This window comes from Canis lupus, chromosome 25, assembly GCF_048164855.1.
Source record: "Canis lupus baileyi chromosome 25, mCanLup2.hap1, whole genome shotgun sequence".
NCBI lineage: Eukaryota > Metazoa > Chordata > Mammalia > Carnivora > Canidae > Canis > Canis lupus.
The window spans coordinates 8207416-8231587 of NC_132862.1; the positions used below are offsets into that span (position 1 = coordinate 8207416).

The 24172-nt window shown below is 39.8% G+C and overlaps 1 protein-coding gene across 7 annotated transcripts in view; it reads left to right on the top strand.

Annotated features, from left to right (window-relative positions):
* Positions 1-24172, top strand: part of SLC38A1 (solute carrier family 38 member 1) — a 69149-nt gene that overhangs the window by 13843 nt on the left and 31134 nt on the right. For 4 of the 7 annotated variants that reach the window (XR_012017433.1, XM_072798227.1, XM_072798226.1 and 1 more), the window contains exons 2-5: positions 3243-3357; positions 6660-6876; positions 16770-16845; positions 17138-17253. Coding sequence is in view for 6 of the 7 variants with exons in the window: in XM_072798227.1 (XP_072654328.1) it covers positions 6755-6876; positions 16770-16845; positions 17138-17253 (314 nt within the window). In the remaining variant the exon portion in view is untranslated. Of the gene's footprint in view, positions 1-3242; positions 3358-5351; positions 5454-6659; positions 6877-16769; positions 16846-17137; positions 17254-24172 lie in introns of all 7 variants that reach the window. The other 3 variants (XM_072798228.1, XM_072798224.1, XM_072798225.1) reach the window with 1 other exon arrangement.

Below are 24172 nucleotides of genomic sequence, written 5' to 3' on the forward strand. Positions count from 1 at the left end.
CAGAATTTAGGCTTATCACACCAAGTTAATGCACCCTAGCCCAAAGCAAGAATACTTGACATTTTAGTCAACCTCTTGGGCCTCTTTGAGGCCTTTTGAGAAACAGAAAAGCAGTTCATAGATTGATATTTTCACCATCTAAGAGTCAGATGATCCAAAGATCTCAAATGGGTAAACCGGCTCAGTTATGGGAAGAGATGGCGGGAAGAATAGGAGCATCTTTGGCCTTAGGCCTCATGCTTTCTCAAAACTACTGACCTAACTACCATAATTGATTCTCAGCAGTTGAGCTAGGAGAGGTTTAATCTAATTAGTTTTACAGAATAAAAAACCAATAGTGATTCATAACAATTTTAAAATTAAGTGTATGTGACTGGATATTATTGATAGGAAGGAATTCTTGTCATTTTTTTAGGCTTGATAGTGATCTGCTGGTATTGTTTTATAAAAGTTTTCCTTCAGAGATATGTGCTGAAACATTTACAGGGGATAGGATGTCTGAAATCTGCTTTAAAATAATTCTCTGTGATGGTGGAAGTAAAACTTCAGTAAGACTGGCCTGCATTGATAATTGTTGAAGTCGTTTCACGGGGGTCCCTTATTCCATTCTATCTACTTGTGTATATGTTTAAAAGTTCCCATGATAAAACATTTAAAAGGGTGGGGGGAATAAAATTAATGACTATCAGTCAGGGTTTAGTTGCATGTAACAGAGATTTTTCTATGTATGGTAAGTGTAAGGGATTTAATACAGGCAATTAAGTGCCTGTAAAATTGTCGGAAGAGAAGACAGAGCAGGCTGGGTCTCTAGGAATAATTATGGGAATACCACCACTTAAAACTAGTCTGCTAAGGGAACTGCCACTTGCGTCTCCATCAGGAAGCCAGGAAACCATGAAGCCAGTTTCTCACTATCTCAGCTACATGCTCCAGGAATACATCATTTGAGCCACACCTGATGATCAGGAGTCCATAGCCGCAGTTGTTGGTTCCAGAGCCATGTATTGCACCTGCTAGAATTGTACCAGCCAAATGGATGCCTTGCCCCCACCACTTTGCTCTCTGATTGGTAGAATCTGTATCATACCTAGAACCCTAGCTGCAAAAGAGTGTGGGAAATGTAGCTCTCAAGTTGCCCTCATCTATAGAACTGGACTACAAGAAGTAGGAACAAATACTGAGCAGGCCAATCCACTAGAAAGTCTAGAAACTAGAAAGCAATTGAATTTGTATTTTTCCCAAGAAGTGGTTTTTTTCTTTTCTTTCTTTTTTTTTTTATTGGAGTTCAATTTGCCAACATATAGCATAACACCCATGTTCATCCCGCCAAGTGCCCCCCTCAGTGCCCATCACCCAGTCACCCCAACCCACCCGCCCACCTCCCCTTCCACTACCCCTTGTTCGTTTCCCAGAGTTAGGTGTCTCATGTGTTGTCACCCTCACTGATATTTTCACTCATTTCCTCTCCTTTCCCTTTATTCCCTTTCACTAATTTTTATATTCCCCAAATGAATGAGACCATATAATGTTTGTCCTTTTCCGATTGACTTATTTCACTCAGCATAATACCCTCCAGGTCCATCCACGTCGAAGCAAATGGTGGGTATTTGTCGTTTCTAATGGCTGAGGAATATTCCATTGTATACATAGACCACATCCAAGAAGTGATTTTTGACATCGAGTTACAATATATTCTTTATAGTTTGGCTTTCCCTATACAGTATTTTATTTTATCTTATTTTATTTTGTTTAGTTTTAAGTAGGCTCCATGCCCAATGTGGAGCCCAGTGTGGAGCTTGAGCTCACAACCCTGAGATCAAGACCTGAGTTGAGATCAGGAGTTGGATGCTTAACCGATTGAGCCACCCAGGCATCCCCCCTACAGTCTTTTAATCAGCTTTTACCAAACCTATAAAACTTCTGTTCCTCAAGAACATGTCCCTTGCTCCCTCTGCTCTAGCTAGGTTCATCTGAATGGTTGTGTAAGGCTGTTCTGTGTACATTTGGCATGTGCTGTTCCCAGTACAAGTAACGCCTTCCCAATCCCCCATCTAAGTCTCCTTGTTTTTAGATACAGCTCAAGGCCTAACTTTGTAAACTCTTTCCTGATTTCTCCAGGCCCTATTTTTTCCTTCCTTCCTTCCTTCCTTCCTTCCTTCCTTCCTTCCTTCCTTCCTTCCTTCCCTCCTTCCCTCCTTCCCTCCTTCCTTCCGTACACCTGTAGGCATGCATATCTCTGAAACCTCTGGATTTATTCTTTGCTCTATCATAGAGTTAGCAGATATTTTATGGTATGCTGTCACCTTATATGGGATAGTCTGCTCGCTTATATAGGGCTTAAGCAATGTAAGGCCAGACAAGTTTCTCTGTATATCTTCTTTGATATGTAACACCATGAAGAGTAGAGACTTACGTATTTCACGTTGCTCTAATTTTACTATTGGTAAAGTATACCAATAGGCATACCGAGATAATGTTTGCTCAAGAGTACCTCACGAGATTGTGGTAAAGGACCAAAGATATTCTGTGCCGATTAAACTTTAATTTGCAGGGGATCCCTGCGTGGCTCAGCTGTTTAGCGCCTGCCTATGGCCCAGGGCGCGATCCTGGAGTTCTGGAATCAAGTCCCGCGTCGGGCTCCCAGTATGGAGCCTGCTTCTCCCTCCTCCTGTGTCTCTGCCTCTCTATCATAAATAAATAAATAAATAAATAAATAAATAAATAAATAAATAATTCTTTAAAAAAAAAACCTTTAATTTGCAGCCTATTATAAATATTGAGAGATTGTAATTATGGTTGGGCGAACATCAAGATCTTCACACAATAACCCTGGTAGGCCTTTTAATTAATTCTGTTGTCTGATAATCGCCTCGGTAATTTCAGTGAAGCTCTCATTCTTTGCTTCTTGAACTCAGCCTGCATTTCCTGCCTGTGCTGTTGACCATGTTCTCCTTCATTGAGAAGTCTCAGCTCAGTGCCCCCCCACCCCCCGTCACTTGTCTGCCAAGCAGTGTGGCTGTCCAGATGGAAAGGGCTGGATGTCAGCTTATAGCACAGTCCAGCAGATAAGCAAGCATTTGCAGCAATGGTGTAGCCCCGTGTTCACTATCTCAACCTAACTCAGGAGAGGAGATCGTATCTTGTTAAGCAAAAAAAATGAAATGTTTTCGAGACTCTATGATATGATTTCCATTTTTGTAAATGTAGACCTATTTTTTATTTGTACTCTTTTCATTTCACAGATATTTATTGAGTGCCTACTGTGTGCTCGGCACCATATCTATGTGCACAGAAGAGCCCCGGAAGGTCATACTCCAGTATATACACAGTGATCATCTCTGTTTGCTGACATAACAGGTGACTTTTTTCTGTTTACTTGCCCCCCCCTTCCTTTGCATGCATGTTTCTTCTAATTTTTCTACCAAAGCCTATATTCTTTATTAATAAGGAACTAATGTGGTTTTAGAAAAGATACCTGTTCTCCAAAATGCTTATAAGGTAATGCAACATGAGGAAAAGTAGGTTAAAAACAATCTAAAATCCCAATGTTAAAAAAAAAGGGGGGGGGAGAGAAGGAACTAGAGAGGGAGAAAGAAAACTCAGGAAAGGAAAATGAAGAAAAAAGAAGAAGAGGGGAGAGGAAGTACACCAGAGTCTAATAGTGGCCCAGTTTTGGGTGGTGGGATCTCTTTTGCAAGGCCTGGTTCTGAAGAATCCCTGGTATGTATTAGTTTTAGAATAAGAAAAAAAAAAAATGTCTTTTTTCAAGGGCTGGTCCAAATGTGACTTTTCTGTGAAGCTGCCTCAGATTCTTGAATCTGACCTTTCTCAAACTTTGAAATCCCTTCATCATCGAGCCTCAGTAAATAGATGATAAATTGAACAGTGAGGAATTTCTAAGTGTGGCCTCAGCCTTGGTGAGAGGTGTCACTAACTTTGTTAATTTACCCAGTTTTGCAGTTTTCATTTTCAAGAACGAGTTAGATTTCAGATAGGTTATTTCATAACAATAAAAATTTATTCTTGGGGAGCCCAGGTGGCTCAGCAGTTTAGCGCCACCTTCAGCCCAGGGCATGATCCTGGGAGTCCCGGGATCGAGTCCCACGTCGGCTCCCTGCATGGAGCCTGCTTCTCCCTCTGCCTGTGTCTCTGCCTCTCTCTCTCTCTCTCTCTCTCTCTCTCTCTCTGTGTCTCTCATGAATAAATAAATAAAATAAAATAAATTTATTAAAAAAAAAAGATTAGGACACAGACAACACACAGGCAGCAGAAAGACCATTGAGAACAGAGAGAAGCAGCGCTATCCACAAGCTGTGGACCATAGGCCTCAGAAGAAACAAAACTTGCTGACTCCTTGATCTTGGACTTCTAGGCTCCTTGACTGTGAAAAATTTTTTTCTGTGTAAGCCAAAGAAAAAAACATTTATTCTGTGTGATTAACTTAGTACTGGCATTTGCTTTATACTGACATCATCTTAGTGGCCAGGACTTCCTTTTTATGATGCTTTTGCCTTTTTTTTAATCCATTTATTTAATTGACCATCTATCTATATATATGTATGTTATTTGTACACACACACATACACATGTATATTGATATGAAAGTTTAAATTCAAACAGTAGACTCCAGATCTATTATTAGTCAACTTTTTCTCCCCTCAGAAAATTTTTGTCCAGCATCCTCTTTCCTCCTGCTCTGTCAGAGGAGAGGACTCAGCCCAAATTGCAAACACCACCCACTGAATCAACTTTATACGAGCCCCGCAGTATCACTTCAGTAACACTTCAGACTCCGAGGGAAGTGATACAGAAAAGAGACCTTGTGGCAGGGCTCCTGGAAATCACCCAGTCTAGCCCATCTGTGTGGCTTTCATTAAGGCGGCCGACAAGAGTGCGTGTTAACACACTGCGACGTTTATAAAGAGGTTGTAAATGCTGCTGCTGTGTGAAGGCACTAAAAACAATTAGAGATGGGCCTAGTTGCTAGTACTACCATTCCAGCTAGAGAATCAGCCTAGGGAGATCTCCCACACCACCCAGGGAGACGTGGGGCTTGACCCTCCCTGCCCTGGCCTCCTGCTCTCCAGGAGAGGCCCTGCCCTGCAGGGAAGTGGAGCTCCCAGGGCCTGAAGTATTAGGAAGTATTTTTTTTTTTTTTTAAGCCTATCTTCCCCAGTGGGCAGTGAGAATGTCTTCACCAGCAGGGGACAGCAATGGCCCCCTCTCCCTGGGGGTGTGGTAGGAAGCTCCAGGCCCCCACTGCAAGGTCCGTCTATCCTAGCCCCAAAAGGCAGGGGCAGTCTAGCCAGTGCCGCAGGTTTAAAATGTATTTTCATTGGCTTTGTCTCCAGTCTCGTCCATGCCTGGTTTCTAGGGTTTTCCCCATCCCCTCATTTGGGGGTCCAGACTCAAGAGGACAGGTGTAAAGGGGAACAGAGGTCACCGGCACTGAGGTGAGTCTCCCTGTTGGAAGTTGTAAAGGATCCTGGAACCAAGGGAATTTCATGCTAGATAGGAGTCGGTACGAACAAAAAGGAATACTGCGTGCCTTGGTTGTGGGAAAGTGAACAGTCTTAAAAAATGATCATTCTGAGGTATTTTCTACGGGTCCTGAAAATTTTGTCAATTAGCAAAATACTGGTTGGGATGTACCGGGATGCTTACCTGGGCACATTAGGGTTTTGACTCTTAACTAGGCTATAGTCAGCTTATGGAATTCAGGATCAGACAAAGTATCATCCAAAGGGGTTTGCCTTTGGTGGTAAAAAGAAAAAAAAAAAAAAAAACACAAACTTTCTTGTTTTTCTGCTTCATTCCCTGGTGTCCATCACCTCATCGAGATGACCCTGGTGAGGTTCCTGTATATACATACATAGGCCTTACTTTTCAGGTCACATCTAGCTCTTTTTGGTTGCCACCTGCTTAATTTGTGATGTGTCGGAAGCTCTTTTTCCCCTTATATGCCATCAAAATGTAAGTCCCAGTCATCCATGTAGGGCAGACTAGGAACTCTACAAGTCTTTTGTTTCTGGAGAGGAAATACAGTTTTAGGTAGATTAACCTAAATCCCCTGAGTATGAGTTTTTAATTCCCTAATTCCCCAACATGGAGTGATTTCATGGAAGAGATTGATTTAATCTCTTGCAGTTGATGGATAAAGTGTTTGCTAAATTTCAAAACACAGGTTTGTCCTTTGCTGCTTGACCTCCAGGTTGGGTAGTTGATCCCTCATGATGCCATTTTTTGAGGATTCGCATTTTTATTAAACGAGGATTGCTAGATCAGAGGTGCTTTTGTGTCTGTGTAGTCTGCACCCACTATGTGTGTGCCCTGTGATGGGATGCATTAAAATAACTGCATCCCTTTCCTTTTAAACAGTTTCATAAAAGGCATCTATAATGCCTGGAGTTGACTTGGTATTCCTATAAATGTGAACGGGAAAATTATGGGACAGGACTCATTTTGTAGTTATAAAGAGGGGAGAGTTATGACAGGCATAAAATTTAGAGATAAGCCTCTATAACTTGATGTACAAAGACTGCTCAAATGCATTGAATAGCAAAATGTATAAATTATCAGTAAGTTGACTATTGTTTACTTGTCACAGTTTAATCAGTAGTGATATTCATATGTTTATTTTTTATTGTGTTGTATTTTAGGGGTGTCAAGCTTATATTTTTGCTGCTATCCATTTGTAATACACTCAGAGCAGAATTTGGACTAATTTTTTGACTATCGATACTACTTTCTAAACATGATGCATTTCAAAAGTGGACTCGAATTAACTGAGTTGCAGAACATGACAGTGCCCGAGGATGATAACATTAGCAACGATTCCAATGATTTCACCGAAGTAGAAAATGGTCAGATAAATAGGTGAGTATTTCTCAGCTAACACTCTCAACCCTATGAAAGAAATGTCTCTAAAATATTATTCTGGTGTTAGGTTATTCTCCTGAATTATTCATTACTAAAGTTATGCTCCATTTGAAGACGTAATTTGAATTTCTTATGTGACATCTGTTGGGCACAGTCTGCAATAGCAAATGAAGCAAATAGGAAAGTAATTTATTCATCCTTTCAAATGTTTCAATTGAGTCTAATAAAAATATATAAATACACTGGACCCCAACCAGACCTAACTTTTCAAAAGCTCTATGCTTGTGAATCAGACAGGCTGCTAGAATTTTGCTGCATCTCATATCTGAGCATGTACTACAGTCATCTGCCCTCACCCACATTTTTACTAACAGTCAACATCCCATTTGCCAATGATCCCATTTTAAAACTGCAAATACAGCTTTACAAGCATGATGTCTATCACAGATTTTAAATAGTAATAATAATAGTTGAGCCCCAGTAGTTCTCTGAGAAACTGTAGTAGGGAATTAGTACATGAAACAGAAAGAGAAGAGAGCATGAGTGGGAGGAGGTAGATGGGAGGCAGGTGGGAAGAGTCTGCCCCAAAAGCTCTCAGCCCCAGTCATGACCTCAGCAGGTCCTTGCAACTCTTGGGTCTTATGTTTCTTAAGTTAGAAGAGAAGGACTGATGTCTTTTTTTCCCTCTTTTTTAAGTGATCTGGGCCATTCTCTGACATGCTGATTTTATAGCCAGTGTCTGTGGATCATTTCACAGGAAGCTCTCTAGCTTGGGACTCAGTGATGTGGTCTGTTTAAAGCATGTAGCCTCCTAAAAGGCCAGGGGAAGACAGTGGAATAGACAGGACCACTTACTAGAACATTCCAGAGATGTACATATTTGGGGGGTGATCAGACGGAAATGGGATGGAAGAAGATGAAAACCTACAACAGCTAACCAGGCATCTTTGTGGAAATTGTTTCTGGAAATCTGCTCTATGTTTTAATATGGTGTGCAATTGGAAGGCCTGCTGAGCCCTCAGCTGTGGTCATCACAAACTCAAAAGTTCCAGCCCTGCTTCTCCCTTTTCTCTTCCCTAAATGTTCTCAGAGGTTAAGTGTGCAACCCAGACACTTCCTCATTATCATCCAAGTACCATTCACTGGGTTGTGACATATCTTACTGTTGGAATTAAATTTGCTTCTTGGACTTTTTCTGAGTAATTATCAATAATGACTACCATTTCTTGAGTGCCAAGTATTTTTTGCATATATTGCCATTTTTCCTTATAACATTCTTTTGCAAATAAGGAAAAATTTAAAATGCATTTTACAAATCAGGATGCTGGGACTCAGAAATAAAATAACTTGCCCAATAGTGCACACAGGTTCTGTCAGAAATCCCCGTCTTTCTGTTCTATGCTGCTGCCTCCGACTATTGGGGCATTAATGAAAAAAGGGTAGTCTTTCCCAGTTTTATTAAAATACCAATGCTATTTTAAGCTGCGTACACCCGGAGTGTTCTGCAGTCACTACTGACCTCCACTTAACAGTGGATGGGAGTCCAACCATTTCACAAGACAGTTTAGTTTTATAATGAAGCTTCATTGATTGCCCAAGCAGTACAAACTGTAAGGACCTTAAAATGAGTCATTACAATGTTCAGTTTAGAATCTGAATTTGATTTTTAAAAGTTGTACTTAGTAAACTAAATATATTAAGTTGTTGAGGAGATTCCAGCTTGCAATAGCTGGAAGCACCCATTCTCGCCCATGGCTTGGGCACCTTGCCTGAGCTCACTTCCTCACAGACTGATTAAAGCAGTAAGTGGGTACAGCGGGAGAGCTGGCGGGTGTTGACCACTTGCTTTGTGGAATCTGGTTCTGCTACTGCAAATACAGTGTGATGCATTTCTTTATTTTATGTCCTCTCTTTCACTGACATAGTTCATGAATCTTGCTTCCTTTCTGGCTCCAGGACAATTCAAATTAAAAACAGCATATGGCAACATGAAGCCAAAAGAGGCCAATGAAAGAAACAAAAGATCCCCATCATGATTCCTGCAAAAGCTACACCTAAATACCTCTCACTCTTCTTGTGGCGTTTTCACATGGGAGTGAGGAAAGTAGGCTCAGTTATAGGAATCTAAGAGGGCCATCTGCCAAAACAGTGAACTTTTGGGGTCACGGTCCCTCTTTTTACAAAGCTAGAGAGAATGTGGAAAGCAAATATTGATCTCTGCTTACGTGGCATGTAACTGATGTCTTTGCCTGAGAACTCCCCCACTAGGGTACTGTAAGAGTCATCTTTTTAAGTTTAGTTAAAAATAGAGTAGAGCCATCCGGGTATTAGAACTCCTGCCCTTATTCCAGTTCAGTTGTTTTATTTCATGCCCTAATTTTGGGGTTGTAGTCATAGAAATCTCTACCTAAAACAGCAAAACCTTTTGAAATGTCCATGGGACCAGTACTGCTAACATTTTAATGTGCATACTCAACACCTGGAAGCCTTGTTAAAATGCAGATTCTGGTTCGGGAGGTCTGCGATGGGGCCTGAGATTCTATTTCAGGGCCTGAGATTCATATTCATGTATGTTATGCCCATGTTGTTGATCCAGGGACCACACTTCAGAGAGGCAGGCTCTAGACTCTTTTTCTGGATGTGAGCTTCTTGACAGAGCCATCTTAGTCATCTTTATATCTCTTATACCTTGTAATGATATGATAATAGTGCCTGGTACAGGGTGGATGTTACAAAATATTGGTTAAATGAGAGAGAGACAGTCACAAACAGAGAGAACAGTTAGTGCATGGTTTGGATTGGGATTCAATCAGTAGACCTTGTGCTTTGAGCCTTAGTTCTATCCCTGTGAGACAGGGATAATAATAATACCTTACCTCATGGGATCGTTGGGGAATATTAAATGCAATACTGTTATACTGTTTATAGGTTAAGAATAGGTTAAGACTCTGGGGCAGCCCGGGTGGCTCAACGGTTTGGCGCCGCCTTCAGCCCAGGACGGGATCCCGGAGTCCCAGGATCGAGTCCCGCCTCTGCCTGTGTCTCTGCCTCTCTCTCTCTGTGTCTCTTGTGAATAAATAAATAAAATCTTAAAAAGAAAAAAAAAAGTTAAAAAAAAAAAAAAAGAATTCAGGCTCTGCATCCAGCCTGCTCAGGTTCAAATCCTGGCTCAGCACTTTACTTACTAGCGATGTCACTTTGGTCAAGTTACTTAATTTCTCTAAAATGGGACTAATGATAGTACTGATCACATGTAATGATTGTGAAAATAGATGAGCAAATCCATGTACAGTGTTTGGCAGAGTGTCTGGCAATAGTAAGACTTTTAGTTTAGTAGGAGAAAAGTTTGTATCAATAATAGGGCAACCCTCTTTCCTTGGGAAGCACTTCTGTGTTCTCCACTCCGAGGAATAACAATTTCGCTTTAGCTTTTGGAGGGTTGCTGGTTATTGTTACCTTAAAGCTGTTGAAATACTAAAGTTGTCAAAATATTCATAGATTATCCTAGCTGTATCCATGAGAATATTCATGTATGTTATCTATTCTTGTTCTGGTCTTTATGTAGAGTTAGTATTGTTATGACCCCAGAAAAGTCTTTAAGATTTTTCTTGAAAGAATCCGGGACAACTCTTGTCACTATACCCTGCATCAGCCTTTGTTTGTTTCGATCCCTCTGTATCTTCCAGAAGAATTTATGTACTAAATTCGTATCATTTGGAAGGACGCTTGAGAATGTACTATCTTTTCTACATGTTAAGGACGAAGTTTCCACAACTTCTGTCTTCAGTTTTCATGTCAGAAAATTCTTTCCTTGCTTTAATGGCTTCTGTTCCCTTTCTTTTCAGTAGAGTTTGACTGTCAGGTAAGGCTTTGTTTACCCTCTAGTCTTTTATTTTTTTAAGTTTTTTAACTTCCTTTTCCTTTTTAATAGAGTGTTAGAATCTCGGTTAAGAACTAGCAAAGGTCATTTAAGTTCAAGTTTTTTTTTAAGTTATTTATTTATTCATTTAAAATAATTCAAGTATAGTTAACAAACATTATATTAGTTTTGAGTGTGCAATATAGTGATTCAGCAATTCTTCAGCAATTCTATACATTATTCAGTGCTTATCACTAATCACTGTCCTCTTAATCCCCTTCACCTATTTCCCCCATCCCCCCCAAGCCCCTCCCCTCTGGTGACCTTTGGTTTGTTTTCTATAGTTAAGAATCTGTTTTTTGTCTCTTTGTTTCTTAAATTCCACATATGAGTAAAATCATACTGTATTAGTCTTTCTCTGACATTGTACTTAGCACTATACCCTTTAGGTCCATCCACGTTGTTGTGAATGGCAAGATTTCATTCTTTGTTGTGTGTGGCTCTTTGTATGTACCTTATCTTCTTTATCCATCCCATCTATGGATGGATGCTTGGGTCCCTTCCATAATTTGGCTATCCTAAATAATGCTGCAATAAACATAGGGGTGCATATATCTTTTCAAATTAGTTTTTGTATTCTTTGGGTAAATACCCAGTAGGGGAATTACTGGATCATATGGTAATTATTATTATTATTTTTTTAATAAATGTATTTGTTATTGGTGTTCAATTTACCAACATACAGAATAACACCCAGTGCTCATCCTGTCAAGTGCCCCCCCCCCCAGTGCCCGTCACCCATTCACCCCCACCCCCAGCCCTCCTCCCCTTCCACCACCCCTAGTTCGGTTCCCAGAGTTAGGAGTCTTTATGTTCTGTCTCCCTTTCTGATATTTCCCACACATTTCTTCTCCCTTCCCTTATATTCCCTTTCACTATTATTTATATTCCCCAAATGAATGAGAACATATAATGTTTGTCCTCCGATGGACTTACTTCACTCAGCAGTAATTCTATTTTTGATTTATTTTATTTAATTTTTTGAGGAACCTCCATACTGTTTCCCAGAGTGGCCACACCAGTTTCCATTCCCATCAACAGTGTGTGAGGGTTCCTTTTTCTCCACATCTTCACCAATACTTATTGTTTCTTGTTTTTTATTTTAGCCATTCTGACAGGTGTGAGGTGATATCTGTGGTTTTGATTTGCATTTCCCTGATGATGAGTGATATCGAGCATCTTTTCATGTGTCTGTTGGCCATCTGGATCTGTCTTCTCTTTAAATGCCTTCTGTTTCTTTCATTCTTTCATGTTTTCCAATCTCTTTGTTACTTCTTTCCTCCAGTTCTCTCTTCCTTTTCCTTTTTAATAGAGTGTTAGAATTTCAGTAAAGAACTAGCAAAGGTCATTTAGGTTCAAGCACTCATCTCTTTTGTGTTATGAATCCTCAAATGAAACACTATCATCTAGTAAGAACCTGATTGGTAGAGATTACAATAGGAAGATTATCTTCCTATCGTACAACCCATCCTTAATTGGATTGTTGTTGATTTATTTTTAGTTTTAAATAACTGCTCTGTATTTCTCTCCTCCTTTCACACTATCTCAGTATAACGCCTACATCCTTTTTAAGGCTTTGTCTATTGAAGGTCACCACGACAGCCACTGTAGGTTTTACTTTGTTTTGTTTTGGACACAGAACAATTGGTTCCCTAAGAGTTGTTGAATTCTGCTTTGTAGGTACAGACCGACCCAGTGGAAATTCTTCTTTTAATAATACTTCTATCGTCTGAGACCATATGTCAAAGGCACCTTCACCCATAGCCCATTTTTAAGTCAATAAAAAAGAAGTTTTATTCCTATTTCTTTGCCAGAGGTCAGTGGTTTTTAACATGCAATTGCATTTTTTTTTTAAATGGTGAGATAATAGGAACCTGTAATAAGCTGCATGACCTAGTTATTTTGAATGGACTTTTCCATTACAAAAAGGGTTGGTTTTATTTGTTTTAAAGACATTTACAGAAGTACAGAGCAAAGCTATAAAGACTACAGGGAAGAAAAATTTGGAACAATCAAAGGGAATAAAGAGGCTTTCTTTAAGTACTTCATTCTTGTGAGTTAGATTTCCCTGCAGCCTAAGCTACTCCACAGTTCCTTAAAAGAAGATGCCTATGCAGGTTATGGAGGGTCTTCTGAATTGCAGATGCATGGGCAGGTACGTATAAGGAGAGGGAGTGAGGGTGCCACATAACAGCTCAGGATGCAAAATGACCTCAGGGCTCAGTCTGTGCCACAGAAAAATAGTAAATAGGTCAGAGTCAGAAAACTCCATTTAGACCAAAGTATAAGAAGACTCATGGAAGGAGAGGGCTTTGAACTGTCAGGATGGTGCAGGCTAAGAGGAGGGTGGAGGGCCTTCTGAGGTGAGAGTGGATTCCTACTAGAGTTGATCCTTGAACAACATGGGCTTGAACTGCATGCGTCCAATTTAAAAAAAAAATTTTTTTTAAGTAAATACAGTACAGTCCTGTAAATGTAATTTCTCTTCCTCATGATTTTCTTCATAACGTTTTCTTTTCTCTAGCTTGCTTTCTTGTAAGAAAACAGTATGTAGCACGTATACAAAATGTGTGTTAATCAACTGTTCATGTGCTCGGTAAGGCTTCTGGCCAACAGTAGGCTATTAGGAGTTAAGTTTTGGGATATACTGCAGAATGCACTGGCCTTGCTTGTCTCAGTTCTCACTTCTCTTTGGAAGATCATTTTGAGGGTCAGGGGGAGCTGAGATTGGAGCATTGAGACAAAATTAAATTAAGCAATACCTAGAATTGCAGGGTAGGGAATCTGTCCTTGAAACTTTCTCAGTGGGGGAGCCAGTGAAGATTTTGGGGGAAAACCGATTAAGCCATGTGGCAGAAAGTAGACTGGGAGAAGCAGAACCAGGGAGGCGCCTGACACACATTTTTTTAATGTGCTTTGTAATGGTAACTCACTACCGCAGCTCTGAAAGTTAGTTTGGTTATTCTCATCCTGCAGAAGTCCTGCAGGGGAGACCTGGCAATCACGCAGGGACCTTATTCTTTATCCCATTCCATTGCACGGTGTTTGACCCTGGTAGACGCCCTTGGTGTCACGGTGCCTGTGTCCCATTCTTCTCTGCCCACCAGTCCTCTGCCACCAATTCTGAGGAGAGCTGCCGGGCTGGGAACTTGGGTCTGCCATAAGTTGGGTCGCCATTTACTGGTGTTTTGGGTGTCTTCTTTGAAAACATTGGGGGCTTTCCTCTTGATTTAAAAATAGTGGAAATGCTTTTTGGAAATCAAGTCCCTCTACAAGGAAGGCAAATGGGGGACCTTCTGGATAAAGATTTAGTTAGACTTGAGTTGGTTGTCAAAGTCAGTCTGATTAAATAATCTTTTGTGTAATAGCAACACTAAATAGGAGTCGCTTTCATCTTGGCAAGTCCAGCACCCATGTTTTTTGGGTCTGCCTGTGTGAAATGGAAGACAGCCTTCCTTTGCCTCTTTTCAGCCAGATCTATTAGCCTCAATTCTGTATAAAGATTTAAAATGTTAAGGGCAGGAGCACCTGGGCAGCTCAGTTGGTTAAGTGCCCAACCCCTGTGTCCTGGGATTGAGCCCCTTGGCGGGCTCTGTGCATGGTGGAGAGTCTGCTTGTCCCTCTCCCTGTCCTTCTACCTCTCCCCCCGCTCATGCTTGCAATCTCTCTCTCCCTCCCTCTGTCTCTCAGATAAATTAAATAAAATCGTTTTTAAAAAATGTTGAGGGCAAAAGGAGGGCCACACCAATCATTAATAACAATGCTATACAACTTCCAGATTGGTCTCCAAAGATACTGGTTTCCTGATGCCATTCTCTTGCTAAGAACCTGTAATACTGTTTCTTAGGCCTCTGCCTTTAAGTTTTGTCTGGCTAATTCTACCGATAGAAGCAGCTTTTCCTTCTCTGGATTCCTTATCTCGTCTGCCTTTTGCACAGCCAGACCTCCCTATTCTGGGTTTATCTGGGACAGTCTCTCCTACGTTTCAGGAGACGGAGATTCCCTTCTACTTCCTTTCGCTCTCTCACCCTAACAGGACAGGTTGCAGACACATCTGCCTAGATGCCAAAGGGATAAACTGCAGATTGTGCTGCTTATGTGAGGTGGTGGCCCCCCGGGGAAGTTCGTAGCCTGTGTGTCACCTCTCTTGAGGTTAGCTTGGCAAAATAAGGCGAACTTGGAGAAGTAAGAGAAGCCAGACCCCTTGGATCAAAGATGAGAAAAGGTAGCTAAATTAAACCAACATTGATGATATGTATCTTTCATTTAAAAAATGTTTTATTGTGAAATATAGCATCATTCAAAACATATATGAAAATGTAGTGCACAATTTAAAGATATCTGAGTCTTTAAAAAGCCCAATTCAAGTGGCTTTACGTTCATTGGTGAAAAATTCACTGTGACTAGTTCTTGCTAAAACTGGACAATCAAATTTTCAGAAGAGCTAAAAAGCATCCCTAAAGTGTCCTGCTAATCCATGTAGCAGTTTACCCATGAATGGACTTTTCTTTGACAATAACACTTGTTTTGTTAATGGAGATATTTTTAAAAAGATTTTATTTTAGAGAGAGAGAGAGTGCACACGAGCAGGGCAGGGGAGGGGCGCAGGGCAGAGGAGGGGCAGAGGGAAACCAAGAAGCAGACTCCCTGCTGAGTATGGAGTCCCACCGGTGGCTCAATCCCAGGACTCTGGGATCATGACTTGAGCTGAAGGCAGACACTTAACTGATTGAGCCACCCAGGTGCGCCAGGATTTTTTTCTAACTAGGCTCCAATGTGGGGCTTGAACTCAGGACTCTGAGATCAAGCAAGACCTGAGTTGAGATCAAGAGTTAGCTGCTCAACCAACTGAGCCACCCAGGCACCATGGGAATTTTTTTTTTTAATTACGAATTTAGGCCATAAAGTTCTCATATTAATCATGAATATATTTGATAGTTCTTAGAGCTTTCTGAATTCCTGTTTCTATACGTTTGTATATACTTTACTCCTAGGCAGCCTGTCTGAATCTTTCCATCCCAACTTAAGTCCCACCTCCTTGGTGGTGAGTAGTGATTAGCATCTATTGCTGTTACTCTGTGCCTGGAGCTGTACTGATGTTTTACTCATGCTCTCTTACTTAATGCTATGAGATAATGGAATAGAGTTACTCCCACTTCACAGATGAGAAAACGGAGGTAGCATGGCTCATATCTCAGTCCCTCAGAGCTAGTGAGGATTCGAGCTCAAGTTCTAAATGCCATGCTTTCTTAAAGCCCTAACTGCCCCTCACTATATGCCCTGCCTTCCCCCTCACCATGATCTCTTAGCCTGAACTCATATAGCCTAGTGTCTGCATCATTTATTACATAGCCCCATGTCTCCCTTACCGTCTGGCCTGCTGACTTGCATATAGCAGTTGCTGAAGGAATGTTTGATGGGGAAAGAGTTATTTTCTTTTTTTGCAGCAGAGAGGGATGCTTATTTAAGTTTGTGCGCCAGGGACGTGAGCTCTGAAGGAGATCTGTTTCCAGTATTCTTTTAAAATGCCAGCTTTATAGTATCCTTGACATCATCTAATTTTCAGTTAGAGAAAAATCTATGTGAAAGTTAACTTATAGTGCGTATAGTGTTTTAATTTATTAGTATTGAAATGATTTGAGATTATTCTTTTTGATGAAGGTGGTTGTCTTTCATTTCATCTAAAGATGGACACCTGCTACTATCAGTGTTTTCTACTAAGTAGAGCGAGGGGTATAGAAACAAATGAAGCAAAGATCTGCCCTTGGAGACTCAGTTTATTTGGTAAAACAAGAGCGTAGACAACTATTACGGGCAAAGAACAAAGCAAACAAAACAGAAAAGTGGTTGAATAGGGCAGTAAACTCTTAAGTAACCCTCTCATGACTTTTTATGTGTGATATCTTGATAAGTTATAATTTTAAGCTTCAATCATCAGTGTGATGTTAAATTATTATACATGTCTTTACAGCAAGTTTATTTCTGATCGCGAAAGTAGAAGAAGTCTCACCAACAGCCATTTGGAGAAAAAGAAATGTGATGAATATGTAAGTGTCATCATAATAAAGTATGTTTATTTGTTTTAATCACATAAATTGGGACAGATGTTTTTAAATCGTGTAGCATAATACCCCAAGTACAGCTATTTATATTCACCAGGGTATTCCTCTGATCCTGTGTATTTTCTCCCAAAACCCATTTTAGAAAATAAATAACTAGACCACTAAGGAAGTATTTCTTGAATTTTTTTTCTCCACTGGTTCCTAATAGTGCTTTAAAGACTTTGGCATGAGGTACTTTCTTGGGGACTGTTGTGCTTATGTGTGTCTCTTTGTTTAGATTCCAGGAACAACGTCCTTAGGAATGTCTGTTTTTAACCTAAGCAACGCCATTATGGGCAGTGGGATTTTGGGACTCGCCTTTGCCCTGGCAAACACCGGAATCCTACTTTTTCTGTGAGTTTTGACACTACAATACTTTCCATTTTAAAACTATTTTCTGTATGTTTCTGATCATATATGGAAGAAATTGGAAGTATTTCCGAATATTTCTTTTTATGTTTTTAGTAATTTGGTGAAGTCATGAGTACATACTTTTATATTATTTGTTGGAATGATTTTCCAAGTTGCGTCTAATGTTTATAAGAAAGTGGAAAAGAGGAAATCTTTTTATTTATCAAAAATACCAAAATAAGCCTTTATAAAAAGGATTAAAAGATTTCATAATAGCACTTTTGGTATTTTTGGATTCCTTACCTGTCACTTTAAATCTCAGCTAAAAGGTCAAAATATTTAGAGGTGTTTAATCCAGCCACTCACCACTTTGGTATTTGGATTGCAATGGAACATGTACCATATCCAAGGGTAATTGCAAATTTGTTTATAATAAATAGCCAAGAAGCACAGACGAGAAATTAGCATGCACTTTTCCTCTGAGAGTTAGTTAAAAGAAAATAGGCAATTTTGTTTTATATAACTTTTTCTCGCAGTGTTGAATGGGACTTTCTGCAGATGTACAGAGGGCTTATTTTCAGTTGGACCAAGGTGAAAACAGATCCTAGAATTGATGCCAGGAAAATGCTCACCCAGCCTGATTCCCCTCTCAAACCTCATGGAGTATTAGTGGTGTTTTGCCTGATAAGGCAAGGAGGAAATTCTCTCCTCCAGCCTTTTCCCGCGTGACTACACTCACGTTCTTCATTGCCTCACTCATTAGTCTTCATTGCTGGATTGGTTAGATGAAAGCATCATTTCCTTGGAAGCAGTGACTGAAATGGCTAGTACTCCTACAAATTGTGTATGTTCCTTTAGAAAGACTTAGAAAACTGTGATGAAAGTACATTGGTATCCATTCCATTACTCAGGGATCAGTGATGTCCATCCATGATGTGCCATATTGGTCAGTAGCGCTAGGGATTAAAATTCTTCCTCTTATGTGTAAACCCACTAGATACCTCCTTTCTAGAATTAAAACTCTGTGATAGGACAGTGAATTCAATACATTTTCCTCCTCATTGTCTGCCCAACTCAGTAAACCCAACTGTAGCCTCTTCTCTTTATTGTGCTGGGTGGATCATTCTATATGGTCTTTCTGTTTATGTGTATCTTGAGCCAAGTGCTAGGTTTTAGGGTAAAATCATGGAGTTGGGCAAAATATTTCTATGGTGACTTTTTTGGTATGTGTGGAACTCTGAGGATACCTGAGGGTTTGCTGCACTTGTGATTTTCAGAGCAGTGGCCAGGGACACCTAACTGCTAGTCCCAGCTCTTCTAAATGGCTGTGTAGTCTTAAGCAAGTTACTTTTCCACTCTGAGCTGCAGTTGTCTACTCTGTAAAACAAGAAAATTGCACTAGAAAAATCTCAGAACCCCGCCAACCTTTGAAACCCTATGGTCTGTGACTGTTTTCAGTTTTTCTAAAGTTGGAAATATGTTCAGTTCAGAAATGTGTTTTCCATTAATTTTTTTCAGTTATTGCATTATATCAAGTATTTAGTTCTATGTTAACATAGTAATTCTTTGATGATGGTAGCGACAGTAACTTGTAGCTCTTACTTTGTACCAGGTACTACTCGAAGTGTTTTATGCTGAATCCTTGCAAATCTCTGAGATAGGTACTAGTGTTAGCTCCCCACTTTACAGATAAGAGAACTGAGGTAGAGGGAACAGACTTTCATTGTGGAGTCTCTCCTTGTCACATTCTGGGAATCCCCTTCACCTCTCTTCTCGGCTAGATCCCTATTCCCTGTATTCCACTTCTTCCTTTTTCTGGATTTACTTCCTTGTTTTTATTGCTGAGAAAGGATAAATAGAAATAAGTTTTTTGTTTCAAGACCTTCATGTCTGCACAATGTTTTTATTCTACCTTTGATTGGTAGTTCGGCTGGATATGGAACTCTATACTGGCAATAATTTTCCTCCAGAATTTGAAGGTATTACTCTAATGTTTTCTGGTTTCTTCTGTTTTGAAGTCCTGTATCCTTCTGATTCCTACTCTTTCCTATACAGCCAGTGGTTTTGTTTTGTTCCATTTTGTTTCTGGAAATTTGTTTCTGGAAATTTGTTTCTAGAAATTTGTCCCCCATGTTCTGCAGTGTTACAGTGATGTGTCTTTTTTTTTTTTTTTAAGATTTTATTTATTTATTCATGAGAGACAGAGAGAGAGGCAGAGGCATAGGCAGAGGGAGAAGCAGGTTCCCTGCAAGGAGCCTGATGCAGGACTCGATCCCAGGACCCCAGGATCATGCCCTGAGCTGAAAGCAGACACTCAACCACTGAGCCACCCAGGCACCCCTACAGTGATGTGTCTTAATGTGGGTCTTTATCATCTATTGTGTTAGGCATGTGTGCCTCCTTTTCTTTTAGAAGTTCAGGGACTGGTTCTTCCTCTGCCTATGTCTCTGCCTCTCCTGAATAAATAAGTAAAATCTTAAAAAAAAAAAAAGTAGTTTGGGGACATTCTCTTATACATTATTGTGTTAATGAATTCCTTCTTCCTCTTTTCCTTTTCTCTGTTTCTGGAACTGCTCCCCAGATTCTGGACCTTCTGGACTAGTCCTCTAATTTTATTCTTTATTTTCATTTCTATGATTTTTCACTATAGCTTCTGGGATATGTCCTCAATTTCCCCCAGCTCTTTACTGAATGCTTTATTTCTGTTATTATTGTTTTATTTATAGGAGCTTTTAAAGATTCTTGGAATATTCCTTTTTATATTATATTATTTTGTTTTTTGATGTCCGTGTTTTCTCTAAGGCTTCTAGTGAATTTCAAGCATAATGTGGAAAGAAGAGCATAAAAGATTCCCATGTTCCCTTCATCCCATGGCCATTCTTGTTTAATCATCCCCCTCACCTGGTTTGTCTTGAAGCAAATCCCAGCTCTAATATTATTTCATCCATAAATATCTCTGTATATGTCTCATTTAAAATACAAGGTTTACTAAAACAGAACCATAATATGTCACAGCTAAAAACCCAGTTCCTTAATGTCATCAAATATCTGAATGATATTTGGATTGCCTATCTATCTCATTAAAAAGAACAACTGGATTTTCCAAATCAGTACTCAAATAAGGTCCATACAGTACAATTGGTTGATGTGTGTTTTAATCTCTTTTAGTCTATAGACTAAAGACTTCCCCACTTCTCTTTCTCCTTTTTTTGTATACAGTTTAGTTGTTAAAGAAACTGGGCCATTTGTCCTCTTAGAGTTTCCCACAGCCTGAATTCTGCTGAATTCAGTATCTCTCTGGTGCAAGTTGATTTTTTGTTTGCTTTGGACATTATCTTTCATTTTGTAGAATCTTTCCTCAGATGTCAAGTGGTCCTTCTTTGTCTGTTATATTCAAAAGTAAGGGATGAGGAAAACAAGATTAATTTAGGCCTGCTACCGGTGGGTGGGGCTTGTTGGCAATAACTTCATTTAAGGTGTTGTCAGCAGCCCTTTCCTTTCCTTTCCTTTCCTTTCCTTTCCTTTCCTTTCCTTTCCTTTCCTTTCCTTTCCTTTCCTTTCCTTTCCTTTCCTTTCCTTTCTTTTCTTTTCTTCTTTTCTTTCTTTTTTTGTCAGCAGCCCTTTTCTTGGGGAACTACCAGTGTCAGTTACTCTTTGGCTGTTTGGAGCACCCAGGGTCTTCCAGTCACCTGTCCGGAGGGGCTGAGCATTGCTGCCGTCTTTCTGGGAACCAAGTTGGGGGAAAGGTTTGGAGTGAATATCTCAGTTGCATGTGTTCACCAAATCCCAGTTTTCCTGACAGTACCTACCCCCCCCATAAGTTGTGCTGAATCCCTCACCTAGAGACCTATATTTGGCACTTTCCAGAGAATGTATCTTCAGATAAATATCTTTTGCTAGGTGGGGGATGAGCAATGACTCAACTTTACGGAATAGGTGCCTGGTCTGAGGAATCTAGCTATTTCTTGAAGATCCTCTTTATTTTAGCTCATCCCTTCCATTGTTCCCTACTTCCAGTAATGCCACCAGGGCCTTTTGGGAATTCTGTGGTCTTGGCTTTCTCCACTGCCAATTTAAGGTTCAGCTTTGTCTGCTTTCTAGTTCTGAAATTTTGTGATTCTTGGCTCTTCTTGTGTTCTTAGGAGGGAGCAGGGCAAGTTCTTATATTCAATCTACCATTCCTAGGATTCAGTTGATTTTTAATTATAGTGATTCAGGGATAATTGATCTCTTATCTCATGACTCTTCAGGTTCTGACTGAAGCAAAGAATTGGATAAACTTGACTCTTCGGTTGCAGGAAGACTTCCCTGTATAAAACTCTCATAAATTATTTGGTTATTTGCAAGATGCATGAGTAGCAAGCACAACACACCAAATCATCAGGTGAAAGCTCCTAAGGTAGTTGTATAAAGACCCAAACTTATAAGCTTTTCACAAAATGTTGAAATCTCCTACCTTAGAACAAGGACTCACTCTGTGTGTTGTAAAACCAGCTGCTCCTACAGCTGCTCAAAGCCAAGAAGCAGTTGGCAGGATCAAGATATTTCATCTGGTACAGGGCCCTGTTCCAGACTCATATTAGCCAACCCGAAAAAGAGTCCAAGCTTGTCCAAGCTTCTTTAGAAAAGCAGCTGGGAAGGCTCCTCTGAGTCTCCCTGAGGCTGGGTGCGGAGCTCTTCACTCGGGTCATCTGAAAACTTGCGGGAGTGATTTCTTTTTCTTGGATGAATGTGGGGCTCGTTTTTTGACCTAACCATAATGGCTGTCATCCTTGTTTAACACACATCTGATTCAGTTGGATTCAGTGAACTCTGCCCCATTGGAAAAATGCAGTTAGGTTTTGTATTTTCCTGAATTCTGAAGCCCTATAATTCCATCTTAGGAAGAGGAAGTACGGGAATGGGAATCTCAGCTTACAGCTGTTCTGACAGTATGTGTTCTCTGTTAGAAACAAAATAGGGCTATACCCTGAGGCAGCAGTTTGGGGATGTGCTGAGGTACAAGTTTCTCAGGGTAAAATGCACCCTAAGATATGGGATCCAAGGAAAAGGCAGTGGGTGCTAAAAACTCTTCTACTAGCTCTCTCTTCTATCACTGATTTTTTTTACATAGCTTCTCTGTAACTCCATCTTGGCCATAGTGGCATTAACAGTAAATATCGGCAGGGTGTCTGGATGGCTCAGTGGGTTAAGTGTCAAACGTCTGATTTCAGCTCAGGTTGCGATCTCAGGGTCTCAGTGATTGAACCCGGACTAGGGCTGTGTACTAGATATGGAGCCTGCTTAAGATTCTCTCTCTCCCTCTTCCTCAGCCCCTCCCCCCCAAAAAAGAAAAGAAGAGAAAAGTAAATATTGGCATGGAAGAATGGTGGGTTTTGTTTTGTTTTTTTATTTCACCTTACCATCTGCCCCAAGCCAGCCTGAAACAGGGAAGTTACATTTCTAAAGGTATCTATTAAAAAGGTATGCATTTTATAGAAAATGAATATCTTTAGAATGTACAATTTCTTCACAGTAGCAAGTAAATGAGAGGCTTATTAAACAATGTCTAATCTGAAAAGCAATAAATGCTTTATATTTTTCCATAACTTATTAGCAGTTATCATCATTTATTATTACTTTAATAATATAGTCCTTAAGTGTAAAACCATGAAAAAGGAGAAACTAATTGATAATACTTCTGAGAGTTCAAAAGATATGATCATTTATCGTAAACACTGAGTTTATAAACCATCTGTTTGAAATGATAATTGTGAAATAACATAACAATCTATATAGATTGTTTAAATTTTAGTTTGGTTTAAATTTTATTTTGGTTGATGACCATTCCAGAGTCTCTCATTTTTTAAGTTTTTGAATTTTTTGTCTCATTTGGCATTTTTTATGTCACTTTTTATGAGGATAAAAAGATAATCTAGCTAAAGACACACTTTGAAAAGTGGTATGCAAGAAGACATTTATTAATTAGTATCAATCCCATAGGGCTGCCGTGAGAGTGTGTGTGTGTATGACAGAGAAAGAGTGAGTGTGCATGTGAGAAAGAGAGAGATGAAGGGAACACCAGTAGTGCCTGGTATATAATAACACTATATAGTATGTGTTGCTGAAGTATTAATTAGGTAGTCATTAAATAATGGTTAACAAAAAAAAAATAATGGTTAACATTTATTGAACAGTAATTATATATGCCATATATCTCATTTAATCTCCATCAACAGGGCAGCCCAAGTGGCTCAGTGGTTTAGTGCCGCCTTCAGCCCAGGGCGTGATCCTGGAGATCTGGGATCGCGTCCCATGTCTGGCTCCCTGCATGGAGCCTGCTTCTCCCTCGGCCTGTGTCTCTGCCTCTCTCTCTCTCTCTCTCTCTCATGTCTTTCATGAATAAATAAATAAAATCTTTGAAAATAATAATAATCTCCATCAACACTATGAAGTATTAGCTTCATTTTACAGATGAAGTAACTGAGGCTTAATAACAACTTAGCAAGGTGGAGAGCCAGAGTTCCATTCAGGCTTTTTTTGACCCTAGAACCTGTGTAATCTAAAACACTATATTGCTTTTCAGAAACCAAATTTGCATAATTAATATACATCATGAGAGAAATTTTATTCTTATCAATAGATACTTGCAAGTTAATATTTTAGCTTTAAAAATCGCCTTGTATAATCATCAGGGGCTATTTTACTACTTTTTACCACCCATATTGTAAAGGAAATAGTTTTGGAATATCAAGTGCATTAAATTGTAGCTCAGGGGTAACCAAGTTTCTGGTCACAGCCAATGAAATATATGCCTAAAATATATCATAAAATTAATAAACATTCTGAACTTCTTTGTACATGTCATATCTACATCTGACTTGGCCTTGTGTGCTTTTAAGACTCCTTACTGTCTTTGTGAGCCCTTGGATTTAATTCCAAA